The sequence below is a fragment of the Trichomonas vaginalis genome, assembly GCF_026262505.1.
Source record: "Trichomonas vaginalis G3 chromosome Unknown ctg_172, whole genome shotgun sequence".
NCBI classification, from domain to species: domain Eukaryota; phylum Parabasalia; order Trichomonadida; family Trichomonadidae; genus Trichomonas; species Trichomonas vaginalis.
In genome coordinates, this window is record NW_026529259.1 from 231,734 (window position 1) to 247,642 (window position 15,909).

A 15,909-nucleotide genomic window follows, 5' to 3' on the forward strand; every position below is an offset into this window, starting at 1 on the left:
AAAAGTTCTCTTACTGGAGAAAGTCAATGAAACATAAACATTCTCATTCATAAACTTCTTTCTTATCTCATCTATACGCTTCAAAATGTCTGAACAATTGCTAACATCTTCTACAACAGTTATTTCATCATGAATGACCTTTAAAAACAAGCTCATTTAATATGCTATTAAAATCATCTCAATAATGAGTCCATCCTTTCCGTCTTTGGGTAGCACAACATCTTTCATTGAAGAAGGTTCAACAAGTCTTATATTAAACTTACTGACAAAGTTTGTTATACTATAATGCTTCGGCGGCGAATACATATAGTTTGAAAGACATAATATAGATTCTTCAGCAAATTCACTTATACTGGATTTTATAACAATGTTCTCACGAGACCAAATACCACCAATTGACAATCTTGTAAGCAATCCTGCTGAACCTTCTACTGTAAACGTCGATGGTAACATTCCACGAAGGTCATCTATTGACATCGTTGAGTCACTGAATTTAAATATTTTCTTAAAGCAATCGTCATTATCTAACCATGCAATAGCTTTGAAGTTTTCATTCGAATATACATCTGCTTCATTAAATGTAAAACCTGACTTCTTTGCAGAGACGACTTTAAAATCTATTGCATTTGTTTCAAAATTATACGCTATGGTAACTTCTGAAGGTAATGGGTGTCCTTCCGCAGTCAGTTGTTCTCTCACTACCGTTTGAAGCTTTGTGTTAAAAACTTTCATGTCATCTCCTGTGTCTAGGTTCACATACACAGCAATAGGAAAACTATCTTGCTTCTTTGTCTCATCATTATACCTCAAAACATTAAAGTTCTTCAATAATATTGTCCTTCCTGCTGGAATACTTCTAACTTGTCTTATTTCAATAGCTTTCTCACCTCCTACATACTCTACCCAGTGTCTTGGATATTCATAAGTATACTGACTTTCTTGAATTTTGGTTGGTTTCATCATAACGTGTTCATAGTATATCTTTATACTCTTGTCAGTTAGACTCGGTGCTATGTTCTGAATATTTCTGACTTGCATTTTTAATGGAGATAAAATGAAGCATTTAATACATGACGTAGATGAAGACATGAATGAAACTACAGACAAACTTAACTCTTCTCTCATTCTTCCTTTCAGTAAGGACTATGAGTTCTGTTCAAATGGTGTTTATTTCTATTGTGGAAAGATGGGGTCAGGTAAGACATTTAATTTAATTCGTCATATACTCATAACAGAACGTTTAGGAAATGACTCATATTATGACCAAATCATTATATCAGCAACTTCAGACTCTATGGACTCAACAGCGAAAACATTTATGTCAAAAGTTCAAGCCTCTGTCGTTAAAGTTCCAGATAGCGAACTCATTGAATTTCTTCAACGTTACATTCGACGTAAGAGGAAATATTATGCCATCGTTGAATTTATACAGTCAGGAATGCAAAAGACTTCAGAAGAGATGGAAAGAATTATTGACAAACACCACTTACGTCAGTACTCAGGAGTTTACGATATGAAACGACTGACAAACTACATTCTATCAAAACTTTCAAAATACCCCTTCAAAAAATATCCTTCAAACACTTTATTAGTTTGTGACGACTTCGCCGGAAAAGGTTTAGTGTCAAAGCCTGACTCACCATTAGCTAACATCATTACTAAAGTCAGACATTACCATTTAACTGTAGCAATACTTATGCAAACATGGAGGTTTTTAGCTTTAAACATAAAACGTCTCATAACTGACTTCGTTATCTTTCAAGGTTTCTCACGTTATGATATTGAACTCATTTGGAAACAGTCAGGTATAACATTACCTTTTGAAGAAATTTGGGAAGCATATAAGTCTCTCATCTCTCCTCGTTCATACCTTGAGATTCATATCATGACTAATACCATTAAAGTCAAAAATATTCCATGGGAACGACCAACATTGTTTTAAAGTTTAACCTTCAATTGACTGATGGTAAACAAATTCCATGCATCTCTGTCGCCATTTCTGTTAATATTTTTGCTGTCATTCATATCATCCACTTCCCCATCCGTTAGCTTTTGAGGATATGCGTTAGAATAGCTGTTCTTAAATGAAGGCTTTTCACCTTTGAGAGCATAAACTCTATAACTTTCTGCATACTTTATGTTTGAACCTCCTGAGCCATCATTGACATAAATTTTTATAGGCTTCCACCCTTTGTTCATGTTCCTGCTTCTTCCCTTAGCTCTTTTGTTCAGTAGTTCTACATCTTTATACACAGCTCCTGTCTCAGTGAATTCAACAATATTTTCATTCGTTAGCTTTACATTCAAACCCTTGTCGAGTATATTGTTCATTTCATACATATAAAAGGTTTTTATTCTATATGAAATGAGAAGCAAATCCATCTTAGCTGGTGCCGTTAATGTTCCAATTGAACCAACATCAAATGTTGACTCACGAACGACAAACAATATTGTCATAAAGAACTATAGTTCGGAGTGTTTGAAAGAAAAAGAACCAGAGCTGAAATCCGTGAATTTAAACTCAGCTTCAAACGCTAACGCTACATCAGATGTTAAGTTAGAGTATCCACCACTGGACCAAATTCTTTCAAGAGAAGCCAACGACAACCCTTACACAAATGTTCAAACAAATCCTTCAGATAACGTAGACCATTACCTTCTTCAGTTATACCAAACAATTTTACTCAAAGACGATAAGAAGCTTTTGACAAATCTTATAAGTAAGAACCAAATAATTCTAACAAAGGAGGACCTTGAAAATGTTATATCACGAATAACAGGGAAACAATGTGTCATTGACTATCTCGACCCTGAAATCGAATGCTGTGGTCAAACTCCACTATTCATGAAAATAGGTAACATCCGCATCATTGAAACACCAGGAACTACAGGAGTTGAGTTTAAGTATAAATATTCGAACGAGTATACAAAACTTTCAACAGAATATAAACTTTGCTTGAAATATGTTTTAGTAAATTAAAGCAGTCAGGAGGGCTCTTTGAGCCCATCTTGGCGCTTTGCGCCGTTAGTCAAAAAAATTTCAAGTTAGCAATTTGTAATATCTATCCAAAACTTCTTCAACAGTATCGAACTCATCTTCATAATGCAAACCTAATCTTATTGACTTGGTGCAGTTTTCACTAACACAATATAGCGCTTTGCGCTCGGCGCCTTTGACGCCTTTTTCTGTTCTCTTGACTGACATAACTAACTCATTTGTTTCATCAAACAGCAACAACCAAAGTTCATGACCTAATACATAACATTCATACTTTATATTTTTAGCTCTGAGTTCTCTTGTAAGCTGTTGCATTTAATATTTTCTAAAAAGTCAACTTCAACAGTCATTCGCACTGGTGCCTTCAGTTCTACAGGCTCGCCCTGAAAGTCAACAAGTCTGAATTGCATGTCTTTCAAATTATGAGGACTAATGCGAATCCATTTACCTAAATGAGTTGCTATGACAGGAACGTTTGGAATGAACATTGAATTGACTGCATAACAGAAAGACTTATATTCTACTGAACCTTTACTATTAACTCCTGAAATACCTGTGACATTAGCTATTTTTGACTCAATGTATAAACAATTACCATAACATACGTATGGAACAGATTTCATCTCAATCGTTTTGTCAACACTTTTCAAAGGAAATGTCATATGGTATGCCCAGAAGCAATTGAACTCTATGACTCATTCGTGTTATCTTAAACTCCTTCGCATAACTGAACTTCAAAACTCCTGCAATAAGTTTAACATTCATTAAGTTTTCTTCGTTATCCTTGTTTATTGTAGTATTTATGAGAGCATTTAACACTCCAGCTAATGTTTCCATCTTATATTCTACATTATTGTGAAATCTTATTTCGTGCTTCTTTCCATCTATTTCAAACTCCATGAAATCTGTTTCATCTGTTATGACAAAAGTTGCGATAGTATTGAAGTCAACAACTCTGAAAGCAAGCGCTTCATTCTGAAGACCTAAGTTTGTTTGTAGCTTTACTTCCGTATTCGTTTGGGTCTGTACTTTGCAAATAGAACAACATTTTATTCTCATTAAAATATGACTATTGCTGCATATGCGTATGAAACAAATGAAGCAAGAAGAGCACATGAACTAGTAAACGAAAACTCAACTTTAACCATTGAAGGCAATGATTTAGTCATTGACGATGGAAAAACTAAAAAAGTCATTGATTTCGATACTTTTAACACTTATGACCCATTCATTACAACAAGCAAGGTTCCATCATAAATGATGGAACGGTGCAATATATAAATTCTACAGTAGATGCCTCATTAGTGAAAGTATTAAATGTTCTCATTGAATTGTTAAAGAGCTTTCGATTTGACGACAACATTAAATGCCTAAAGAATTTAGTCATGAATGAGAAACAAATTTCGGCGTTGCTGGTAGCAGTAATGATGTACACCTTATGACATTAGAATATTATAACGAACATAAAGATGAACTGAAAGGAGAGAAGGGTGACACCGGACCCACAAGGAATACAAGGATACAAGGAATACAAGGACCTCAAGGCGAAAACGGTTTGGATGGAAAGGATGGAAAGGATGGAAAAACTGCTAAATCATGGATATGGGACCTTATAAATACTGGTTTAACAGCTGCTTCATATGGAGTTCTTCAATACCAAATCGGAAAGATATGGGCAGTACTTGGTGAAGAAGTTTTAAATGACGTTAAAAATGCTTTGAACTTCATTTCAAATGGTTCGGATACTATTAAAACTTTATCTGGTTGGATGCAAGAAACAAGGAGTCAAATAGATACTGTAAGACGTATAGCAAACAATGCACGTACGGGATTGGATACTTTACGACAAGCACAAAATACACTAAAGGAAGCAAATGATATTCTTGGCTCAGTATCAGACATGCATGAAGATTGGCTTAAAGGTATTGACAAATCTTTAAAAAATCACAGTCAGTCTATTGCTGACTACAAGAAAAGTATAGATTTTTTACATAGTGCTATGGACGTACATGATGGAAGCATAAGGAACTTACTTAATGCTAACAATAACTTACCAGGAACTATTAAAGCATTTATAAAGTCCTTTGTAAAACCCGGTGCTCTAACATTTAGGTCTTTGAGAGCAAGAGCATTGAAGTCAAGAGATGCAGAAACTCCAACAGAACCTACAGAAGGAACTGAAACAACAGAAACTCCAAAAGAACCACCAAAACCAACAGCTAATGAAATATTGTTCGAATATTTTCCAAGGTACTCTGTTCTCATTGCATACATTCAAGAAATACTTAAGAAAGCAGACTTGACTTTAGGAGATGATGAAAGTTCTGTATATCTTTCGTTCCAGTTTCAAATAGCAGAACTTTTGAGACAGATATGCTTAATGTATGACAACATCTCTGATTTCACAAGATATGATGACGACCATGACCCCGAACACGGTGAAGAAGAAGTTTTACAAACATCCATTAAGACAGGAAAGGTTTTAACTCAAAGTCTCATTATTGACACCAAAGATGGCGAAGTGGACGTTCTTCAAGAGCTGAAGAAAAATACTTCTTCGGGAGGTGGTGGTAGGCATGAACTTGAAATAAATGAGATAGAAGAGAAATTAGCCGAAAAAGCAGATAAAGAACATAAACACAATATCTCCGATATAAATGAACTTCAAGCTACATTAAATAGTAAAGCGGACAAAAATGAACTTGACGCAATGAACAAAGTTTTGAAATCTCATAAACACAACATCTCCGATATAAATGAACTTCAAGCTACATTAAATAGTAAAGCGGACAAGAACCATGTTCATTATATAACTTCAGACGAACAGATTATAACGGACTACCATGGATATTTAACACGAAGTGATGAAGCGAAGACAAAAAATGTTAATGAAAGAAGATATAAATACATTCGTGCTAAAGGTTATGACATAAGCTGTACTGTACAGTATGATGTAGCTAAAGCACCAGAAGCATTTGGTTATACCGGTGAAATTTATGCCTCTACTTTCAATGTTAACGGTGTATTAGTTGAACCAAGATTTATTTAAGAGTTAAGGCAAAAATAACGTTTGAAGATGCTATTAAAAGTAAAGCTGACAAAGTTGAACTCGAAGCAACGAACAAAGTTTTGAAATCTCATAAACACAACATCTCCGATATAAATGAACTTCAAGCTACATTAGACAGTAAAGCTGACAAAACCATACACATAAATCCTTCACTACTGTTAGAGCAGACGACATAATATTGAACTTTGACCTTGGTTCAAGTGCACCATTAGAAAATCCAAGTACAAGCGTAAAAGATACTCTTAACAGTTTAGATAAGAGTTGCAGGAACATTGAAAGTCATGCCAGAAACTTTGAAGCATATGAACTACCGCAATGTTAGATAAGAAAGCAGACAAAACTTATGTGGATGCAGAACTAACAAAGAAATTTTCGAAACCAGATACAATGACATTTACAACAGAAATTATAAATGGTGAACCAGCAACTCCATTTGAATTTGTTAGAGGTCTTCAACCAGATACTTTTGAATTTTTCTTGGATAATTCTATTGAACTAACATTACATTATAAAAGTGGAACAAATGCAACATTTCATCCGGGAGATACATTCCAAATGGTATTTAATGACATAAGTTCTTTAGAATATGTTTATAGAGTTATGAGCATATATGATTTAATATATCCTATAGGAGCTGTTTATACGTCTATGAATCCAATAAATCCAAACACTTTATTTGGTGGTAGATGGTATGAAATAGTTGACAGTTTTCCATTCTACACTAATACTCAGTCAATGAAGATGGGAGGTTCAAAGAAAATAGGTATTGAAAACCTTCCTTCACATATGCATAGGTTCAGTGGAAGAACATCTGTGGAAGGAAACCATTCACATTCAATAACAAAAAGAGGTTATAAATCTTGCAGCGGGTTCGGATAGACAGGGAATGCATAGATATGATATCACAACTGACCCCAAAGATGTTAGCACAGGTATTTTCTGTGGAACTGCAGGAAATCATACACATGTTGTAGCTGGTATTACAGACCCAGCAGGTAATGGAAAAGATTATATGCCTCCTTATATAACAATGCACGCTTGGATACGAGTTGGTTAAAATCTTTATTTTTACATAATGAGCTTGAAAGAAGTATTCGAACAACATCCATGGAGGTCATTTAAGAAATTCAATGAAGCTGCAAAGAGTTGGGATTTACTAACAGAGCTGAAGTGAAAAGGTTCTTTGACAAAAATGTTGTACATCAAACAAAAATAATCCTTACGACTACTTTTTACCAATTTACTCCAACACTCCTGACGCATACCAATTTGACACTCTCATTCAAAGCAGAAAAGGAGGACATAAACCATTCCTCATCTTCATTAATGTTAACTCGTAAAGCTTGCATATAATGAGAAATAAAGGAACTCATGAAGTGTTAAGAGTTTTACAAAAGTTTGTAGCAGAACATAGCCCAAGTATTTTAACATCAGACCAAGACAGTGCATACCTCAGCAATGAAATCACAGAATTTCTCATTAAGCATAACATAACTCACTACACTACTGAAGACCATAACCATAACATACTCGGTATCATTAACCGCTTCATAAGGACGCTCAGAGATTTAAACCAAGAGCGAGACTTTACCGAAGAAACAATGAAACATTTTCTCGAAGTATATAATTCCTCAACACATTCTACAACAGGCCATACACCAAATTCAATGACACAACAACAAGAAGAAAAGTATATACAAAAGAAACGAAGTCAAACACAAAATATCAGAAATTCAACACAATTTACCCTCATTCCTGGTACAAAAGTTCGTGTAGTTCTTGACGACAAACCGTTGACAAAGAAACGTTTAAGGTTAAGTAGAAACTATTATATCGTAGACTCTACACAAGGTAATGGATATCTTATAAAAGCTGCTGACGACTCCATAGCATTTTACCCTCGACATAAGTTAGTTGAAAGTAGTAATGGCAAACTTGCTGAAACCATTGACGAAGCAAAGCGAGGAGTGGTTATTGAAATACTTGGCTACAACATAAACGATGACACTTATAAAGTAAGATATGAAGGAGGTGTTGAAGATGTTATACCATCTAAGAACTTGAGAGAGTCAAAGCCAACACATCTGGGACCATTAGAGCGGGAGTACTGGAAAGACAAAAATATGCCAGAAAGAATAAGAAAATTCTTCTAAACTTTTTCATTAGATGTAAATCAGACATGAATGAGAACAGTCATGATATCATTAATGGTACCATTTATTTACACCAAAAATAATGTTTATGTTAGAATGTTAGATCTAACACGTTTTCTAACCACTTTTCTAACATGGTCTAAAACTCTCGAAAATCATGAATTTTTGACATTTCCTTATGAAAGAAAAATAACGCTAATTTTTTTCTAAGAAAAATTTTTATTTTGTATGTAAGATATGATTTCAACAATCGGCACAACAACAATTCAAACTACAGCACCAAACTCGTTAGTCATGAATCCAACATCTATGTTAGTAGAGATGAAAAGCTTCATTCCTTCTTCATATACTTTCGAAACAAAAATCCAGAAGATAAAGCAAGAACTTTTAACAAGTAATTTAGACTGTAGTGCGAAAGATGAAACAAATGAACAGTATCTTTATGAAATGCAGGACATTATTGACCATTTACCCAAATTGCCTGAAATCCAACAACAAAAACTAACTATTCCTGAATTCGACGAAATTGAAGTCAAAACAACTGACTCAGTAGAAATAAAGAAGTTCATACGTAAAGTAAATTATGAATTCCTTGGTTTTCATTGCAACCATAAAGTTATGGACAAAGATTGCGACATGGTTTATAAGAATGTTTCTGACATATATAAATCTGAAGAATTTAAGACCTACGATAACTTTGTTTCATTAGTTGCTGAATGTGTTTGGGAAATAAGAGATAAAGATAGAAAGGCAAAGTATGGAACGAACAAACTAAGACCCGCTATGTTTGAGATGAAGAGAGCAATTGACGCCTTAGTTGTTTTTAGCAGGTCAAATTTCAATGTATAACGCAAAAATGAACCCGCAATGTTCAAAATGTAAGTCAGCGATGAGGAAATATAACTACTCCGTCAAAGAGATAGAAAGAATGAGAAACGACTATGCAGATTTAAAGAAAGAAGTAGAAAAGCCAGCAGAAGATAAAATGGACATGTTAGCATTTCTGAACAAAAATTATCCAACTGCTGACGATTTCCTTCTATCTGACGTCAAGAAGAAATATAAAGAAACCTTCGGCATTGTTTAAAACATTCGATGTACTAAAAGAAAGAAATAGAAGCTACAAAACTGTTTAAAGTCATGAACCATCGCAACATATACCATGTAAAACGCTTGTAAATAGTTATGTTAGAAAAGAGGTTAGAGAACTAGATCTAACTAACATAAACATTATTTTTGCTGAATTCAGCACAAAATTCTGAGTAAAATGACATATGGCACGTGTCAAACCGTTGAGTTTTCACAAATTTTAAAAATTGCTGCGGAAAGTTCGTCAAAAAAGTGAAGGTTCCCGACGGTTTCAAACCGCCATACTTTACATGAAGATAGTTTACAATGTCAACTAAATATCATGTACGATAGAAACGGTTATGTAAAGTTTACATTTTGTAAAGTTTTGTCCTGATTCAAGACAAGTCTTGTATTTTTTCAAGACAAGTCTTGTATTTTTTCAGAACAAGTCTTGTATTTTTTCAAGACAAATCTTGTCCTGATTCAGAACAAGTCTTGCACTTTTTAGTCAGTTTTTCTTGTAAAGTTCTCAAATTTGAGAACAATTGTCCTGATTCAAGACAAGTCTTGTATTTTTTCAGAACAAGTCTTGTATTTTTTCAGAACAAGTCTTGTATTTTTTCAAGACAAATCTTGTCCTGATTCAGAACAAGTCTTGCACTTTTTCAGGAAATCCTATCGTCCAACTTTACAAATGTCACTTTTTCAACATGATTGCATTTTGGTCGGGGAACAACTTTCTCTCAATTTTGTCACTTTTTTCTATCGTCGTGTTTTGTCACTTTTCCCTCAGGGTGTGTGTCAGAAAATATCCAAAATCTTTATAGCCTCGTATCTCCTTCAATTCTTGACGGCTTGACATGTATGACACACCATTCAATTCAGAATTTTGTGCTGAATCTTATGACCTTCATTTGTTCGTGACTTCTTTTCACATATGTAACCCTGAATTTTTAACATTTCTTTAACACAGAAAAATAAAGTTAGTTTTATTTTTATTTATTTTTTTATTTTGTATGTAAGGACAGATATGTCAACAACAGAGAACACAACAACTGCTATCGTTCATGAAGCCATAAATGAAGAATACGAGTGGGTTCAGTTTAACAAACAACTCCGTCTCATTCGTTCGGTCAAAGACGATATGTACCAAATGCAAAGTATAATGAATGCTCTTTGTTCTACAAAGCAAGCCTATCATTGGTTTGAAAACCAACAGACAAAAGAACTTTTAGAAGAATTTCCTCATATGATTGCTTCCCTCGGAAAACCGAGAGAAGAGATTCCGTACGAAAATCGCAAGAATTTGGCTCCTGGTTTGAAAGGTTATTATGTACATAGACTTCTTGTAAATGCTGTAGCAATGTGGGCTTCACCTCGTTATGCTTGTTATATTTTCATGATGTTAGATGAACTATATAAAGCAGAACGTGGAGAGATGGAAAAGAAACTTCAAGCAAAAGATGAAGTCATTGAATCCAAAGACAAAAGCATACAGAAAAGAATACCGCGTTCAGTACCAAAAGGAAAGGAAAAGAACTATAAGTATATGATTTATACTGAAGAGTTGGAGAAAGAAGAAGACAGAGATATGGTTATGTTGCATTTAGTCAGAAGAAACAACAAAAGCTTTTACGACCTTGCTAAAATATATAAATCTGACAGAAACTGGTTCTATCGTGAAAACTTACCGATTTCAATGACACCGAATGAGCAAATAAAAGAAATTGTCAAAAATACTCTTCCTCAAACACACTATGACATCAAAGGTTGCACAATACTTACCTTCAAAGAAGACTTACCATTACTGAAGGAAAAAATAACAGAATATTTCGATAACTTCAAAGAGGAAGAATGAAGTCACGACAACATTAACGAAGAAGTCATGACAACATTAACGAAGAGAGAATGAGGTGAAAAAACAGGTGAAATCTCACCTCTTCACCAAAAATATATTTTTGGTTAAATAGCTTCAGGGTCAATTTCTTCAACCATTTCACTTCCTTCGTCAATGTCAATAGAAGCTTCTTCAACCTTTGGTAAGAACTTTTGTATAACATCTTTGTTCGTTATTGTCTTCAGAGATGAAGGATAATATTTCACATTTATTTCACCCTTCTTATATTCTTTCTGTTCGGAAAGATTCATAGCAATACTGAAGAAGTCAATGTTGGAGTTCTTTATGACAGTATAATGAGTATCTTTGACATTCACGAAGAAACCCTTTTGTTTCAAAACTACTGCTAACTCTTGTGAAGTATAACGTTTGCGGTCAATGACAATAGCTAATGGTCTGACATACTGACCAAACTTAGATTCTTTCACAAACTTCTTGTTAAAGATAACATTAACGTTTGAAGCATTATTGAACTCATTCTTGATGGCAGTAGCGAGAGCATTGTATGAAAAGAACTTGCAATCTTGCATGTGTTTCATTAAAATAAAAATATTAAATTATTTTGAAAAATAACTTAAAAAATCTAATCTAATTTTTTCAAAAAATATTTTTTTATTTCCTACTAAAGATGTATCGGAAGTTGTCTAAGTTAGAACACTCGGAAATAAAACAACTTCTTACAGAAGCTAATATAGATGTTGCAAAACATTACGCGACAAACAAAAAAGCACTCGCTGACTTCATTAAAGACTACAATGGTGCAATAAGTTATGATAGAATTCATGAGTTCATAAAGCCGCAACGCGGCGAGGACGAAGTCCATGCAAGAGCATTTCCTTTAAATGACATTGCTATTGACTTATATCATAGACGTTCAGTACCTCATGAAGTAAGAAGAGAAATGTTTGACATAACAAATGCAAACGTTGGTCATACTCGTAAAGCTCTTTCGCATGATGTTCGTCAAGAAATGTTTGACATAACAAATGCAAACGTTGGTGAAACAAGAAGAAGAGACGACACACTGAAACAACAGAGAAGAGAGATGTTTAAAAGTGCTATAGAACAAGTTCGCAAAGCTAACGATGTCATTCGTTCCATTGACGACAAACCAAAAGAAGGTGAGAGATGGTTAAAGAAAGATGAAGAGAATAGGAAGAGAAATGTGAAGTCAGGCAATAGACTCATTGACTTTAACATCGAAGCTTTAGATGAACCAAACAGAGAATATTTACACAAACATTTCGGTAAGGTTTTCATGAGACTCTTAGAGAAAATTAAAATAAACTCGCAACAAAGATGGATGGTATGTTATAAACTTGGTGGAAAGTATGAATGTTCTACGTTAAACCTCAATAATATTGGAACATTACTACATCAGCTCTTGAAGGAGAACTTTATATCAGAGATAGAAGCAAATGCTGCAGTATTGTTGAAATGCACTATGCTTCTTCTTGACAAACATAAAGAATCTTACTGAAATAAGATGTATGATTTAACAGAATATGAAGGCTTAACGATGTCAGATGTAAAGAAAGGCAAACCAAAAAAGAGACCATATAGAGATGAAAGCACACTGACAAATGACCAGAAAGCCATTTTGGAAGCTCTTAAGCAAACAGGAAACCCAGCACTTATAGAAGCTTTTGGAAAGATAATGGTGAAAAGAAGTTTTATAAGAAGAGAAGCGGTCAGTTATGGAAGTATCTTTGCACATTACCTATAAATCTTGAACGCTACCAAATCTTCAATGAACTGAACAAAAGAACTGCAATACTTATGACAGAGGACAATTGTTTCGTTTATGCTTGCATTCAGGCTGGAGTAAATGAAGAAACTATTGACCACATGAGAGAAGTCATTCGTGTTAGAGACTTTCCTCAAAGTAAAGTACAAGAAATTTCTGACGCAACAGGTATAGCATTTAATGTTACCATTGGTTATTTCAATGACTCAAGACATAATGAAATAAAGAGATATATACCAAAAGAATGCGAAACTGTTAGAACTATTGACTTACTTCTTGTTGAAGACCACTACATGCTAAATGAAAGACTTCCAATGACAACATACTTCATTCGAAACTATAAAGAAATTCTCAAAGCTTGTGGTGGAATGAACATTGAGAAACAGATGAAGATTTATACAAAGAGAGAAGATAAATATGTAGTTCGTTATGATAGAACAACACCGTTATGGGATGTTATGAAAACATTGTGGGAGTGCAAATATTTCGAACCTATTTCTTATGGAGAACTTTTCACATATACTACTGACTTATATAAACAGAACCTTGCACCATTTAAAGATTTGACATATGCTCCAAAGTATTGTGTACAACTGAAGAAGAAAGCAGAGTCAAAAGAAGTAAATAAAGCTAAATGTAAATTCATTCCTGAGCACGTTTTCTTTGCTGACTTTGAGTGTAGTACGGATGGCTTTCATAAAGCTTTTAACATCTGTTATGACAGTGAAGATGGTTCAGTGAGTGAAAGCATTTGGGGTCAAAACTGTGCAACAGAATTTTTGGAAAGACTCCCTGACAAGAGTTTAATATATTTTCACAACCTCAGTTATGACATAAACTTCATCTTAAGACACATGACAGAAGTGAAAGGAACTCCCATCATTAAAGGTTCACGAACAATGCAAATAACTGGTTTATATAAAGGACGGGCAATTATTATAAAAGACTCTTACAGTGTTATAAATAAGAAGCTTAAACTATTTCCTGCTATGTTTAACTTACAAACAGGACCGAAAGAAGTATTTCCATATAACTACTACAGCAGTGTTTTGTTAGCAAATGACAACAGAACTGGTGTCATTTCTGAAGCATGTAAGTTTATCCGGGATGCAGATACATTTATGAAAAACATAGATTCCATCAAAGGTTGCAGAATAGATGAGAACCACTTCGACTTAGAAAAATATAGCACGTTTTACTGCAAACAAGATGTAAGAATTTTAAGAGAAGGTTTTGTAAAGTTCCGCAATGACTTATTGAAAGAGTTTGATTTAAACGTTTATGACTACGTTAGTATTTGTTCAATTGCTAACAAATTGTTTGAGAACAGAGTATACTTCCCGAATGGAAATCTTTATGACCTCTCAAATAAACCAAGAGAATTTATTTCGAGATGCATTCAAGGTGGAAGATGTATGTTGTCAGATAACATGAAACAAAAGAGCAAAAAGAAACTCATTGCTGACTTCGACACTGTTTCATTATATCCTTCAGCTATAGCAAGACTTTATACTTTAGAAGGTATTCCAAAAGTATTGAAGGAAGAAATGTTAAACACAGAGTATCTCATGAGACATTTATTCGATGATGACCAAAAGGAACCCATTGGTGAAAAGTTTATGTCTGGCTTCTTTGTTCTCATTAAGATAACAGAGATTGGTATACCCAGACACTTTCATTTAATAGTTTGCGACCCTGAACTAAATCCAGAACTTAACGTTCCAAGAAGTTCAAACACTTGCTGTCTCATGTATGTTGACCATATAACATTACAAGACCTCATAAAATATCAAGGTGTCAAATGTGAAGTGTTGCAAGGATACTATTACGATGGAAACAGAGATATGAGAATAAGAGATGAAGTAAAGAAGTTGTTTGAGTTAAGGTTAAAGTATAAGAAAGAAGAAAACCCCTTACAAGAAATTATAAAACTCATTCTGAACAGCATTTATGGCAAAACTATTCTATCTCCTATTGAGTCAAAAATAACCATAGTAGATGACAAAGATGCTATAAGATATGCTATAAGAAATTACAACCATATAGTGAAGTTCGAAGGTTTGGATGGTTCAGATAAAACTATTTTCAAGCTAACGAAAAGCATTTGCAGACACTTTAACTTCTGTCCACTTGGTGTTAATATTCTGTCTATGTCAAAACGTATTATGAATGAAGTATTCTGTACTGCAGAGGACATGGGTCTTCAAATATTTTACCAGGATACCGACAGTATGCACTTATATAATGAAGACATCCCAAAGCTTGCAGCAGAGTTTAAGAAGAGATACGGTAGAGAACTTATAGGAAAGAACCTTGGTCAATTTCATAGCGACTTTGCAGAAATAACACCTGGAAAACAAAGTTTAGCTTATAAAAGTATTTTCTGTGGAAAGAAGACCTACATAGACTTACTCACGAATGATTTAAATGAAGTTGCATTTCACTGCAGAATGAAAGGCGTGAAGCAAGATGTTATTGCTTTAACCGCTAATGAAATGTTTCCTGAAGCTATACAATGCTATTACAATGAAGATAAGAACATTCACATACCTGTTGGAACATATGACAAAGACTCTGAGTTCAGTTTAATGAAACTTTACAAAGCACTTTATGATGGTCAAGAGATTGCATTCGACTTATGTAAGTCATGTCAACCTTGCTTTGCTGAAAAGTTCAACTTTTCAATAACGACTAAAACAAGCTTTATTCGTAAGTTGAAGTTCTGAGGTCATTTATTTTTGTCAGCAATGAGGTCATTTGTGATAAAAATAAGCCGCTAGCGGCATGGGCGAAGCCTATGTGGTCATTTACAATACAGCTATTGTAGAGTTTAACAATTGTGCTTCAATGTATAAACAATCTTTCCCATCTGGAGGTAAGAACACTGGGCACTTATGGTCATGAGTGGAGAACATGTCTATCCAAAACTCACGATTGAAGCCAGTAATTTATAATTTAGGTTGACAGTGGTGA

General features: G+C 34.1%; 4 protein-coding genes and 7 pseudogenes across 11 annotated transcripts, besides 1 other annotated feature; 8 read left to right on the forward strand and 3 right to left on the reverse strand.

Annotated features, from left to right (window-relative positions):
- Nucleotides 1-15,909: part of a mobile genetic element that runs on past both edges of the window.
- TVAGG3_1088040 (uncharacterized protein) lies at nucleotides 157-477 on the reverse strand (the record flags this gene model as incomplete). The annotated part of the gene is made up of 1 exon (XM_051256938.1): nucleotides 157-477. One exon carries the CDS (start codon nucleotides 475-477, stop codon nucleotides 157-159), a length of 321 nt encoding a protein of 106 aa, XP_051075888.1.
- Nucleotides 525-1,038, reverse strand: TVAGG3_1088050 (annotated as a pseudogene). Its single transcript has one exon. A coding segment is annotated over exon 1 (514 nt).
- On the forward strand, nucleotides 2,366-2,980 carry TVAGG3_1088060 (uncharacterized protein; the record flags this gene model as incomplete). The annotated part of the gene is made up of 1 exon (XM_051256939.1): nucleotides 2,366-2,980. One exon carries the CDS (start codon nucleotides 2,366-2,368, stop codon nucleotides 2,978-2,980), a length of 615 nt encoding a protein of 204 aa, XP_051075889.1.
- TVAGG3_1088070 lies at nucleotides 4,899-5,919 on the forward strand (annotated as a pseudogene). Its single transcript has one exon. A coding segment is annotated over exon 1 (1,021 nt).
- On the forward strand, nucleotides 7,144-8,136 carry TVAGG3_1088080 (annotated as a pseudogene). Its single transcript has one exon. A coding segment is annotated over exon 1 (993 nt).
- Nucleotides 8,669-9,400, forward strand: TVAGG3_1088090 (annotated as a pseudogene). The gene has a single exon. A coding segment is annotated over exon 1 (732 nt).
- TVAGG3_1088100 (KilA, N-terminal/APSES-type HTH, DNA-binding family) lies at nucleotides 10,323-11,150 on the forward strand (the record flags this gene model as incomplete). Its single annotated transcript, XM_051256940.1, has 1 exon — nucleotides 10,323-11,150. One exon carries the CDS (start codon nucleotides 10,323-10,325, stop codon nucleotides 11,148-11,150), a length of 828 nt encoding a protein of 275 aa, XP_051075890.1.
- Nucleotides 11,255-11,728, reverse strand: TVAGG3_1088110 (uncharacterized protein; the record flags this gene model as incomplete). The annotated part of the gene is made up of 1 exon (XM_051256941.1): nucleotides 11,255-11,728. The coding sequence occupies one exon, from the start codon at nucleotides 11,726-11,728 to the stop codon at nucleotides 11,255-11,257; it is 474 nt and encodes a 157-aa protein (XP_051075891.1).
- On the forward strand, nucleotides 11,818-12,325 carry TVAGG3_1088120 (annotated as a pseudogene). The gene has a single exon. A coding segment is annotated over exon 1 (508 nt).
- On the forward strand, nucleotides 13,251-14,128 carry TVAGG3_1088130 (annotated as a pseudogene). Its single transcript has one exon. A coding segment is annotated over exon 1 (878 nt).
- TVAGG3_1088140 lies at nucleotides 14,281-15,252 on the forward strand (annotated as a pseudogene). The gene has a single exon. A coding segment is annotated over exon 1 (972 nt).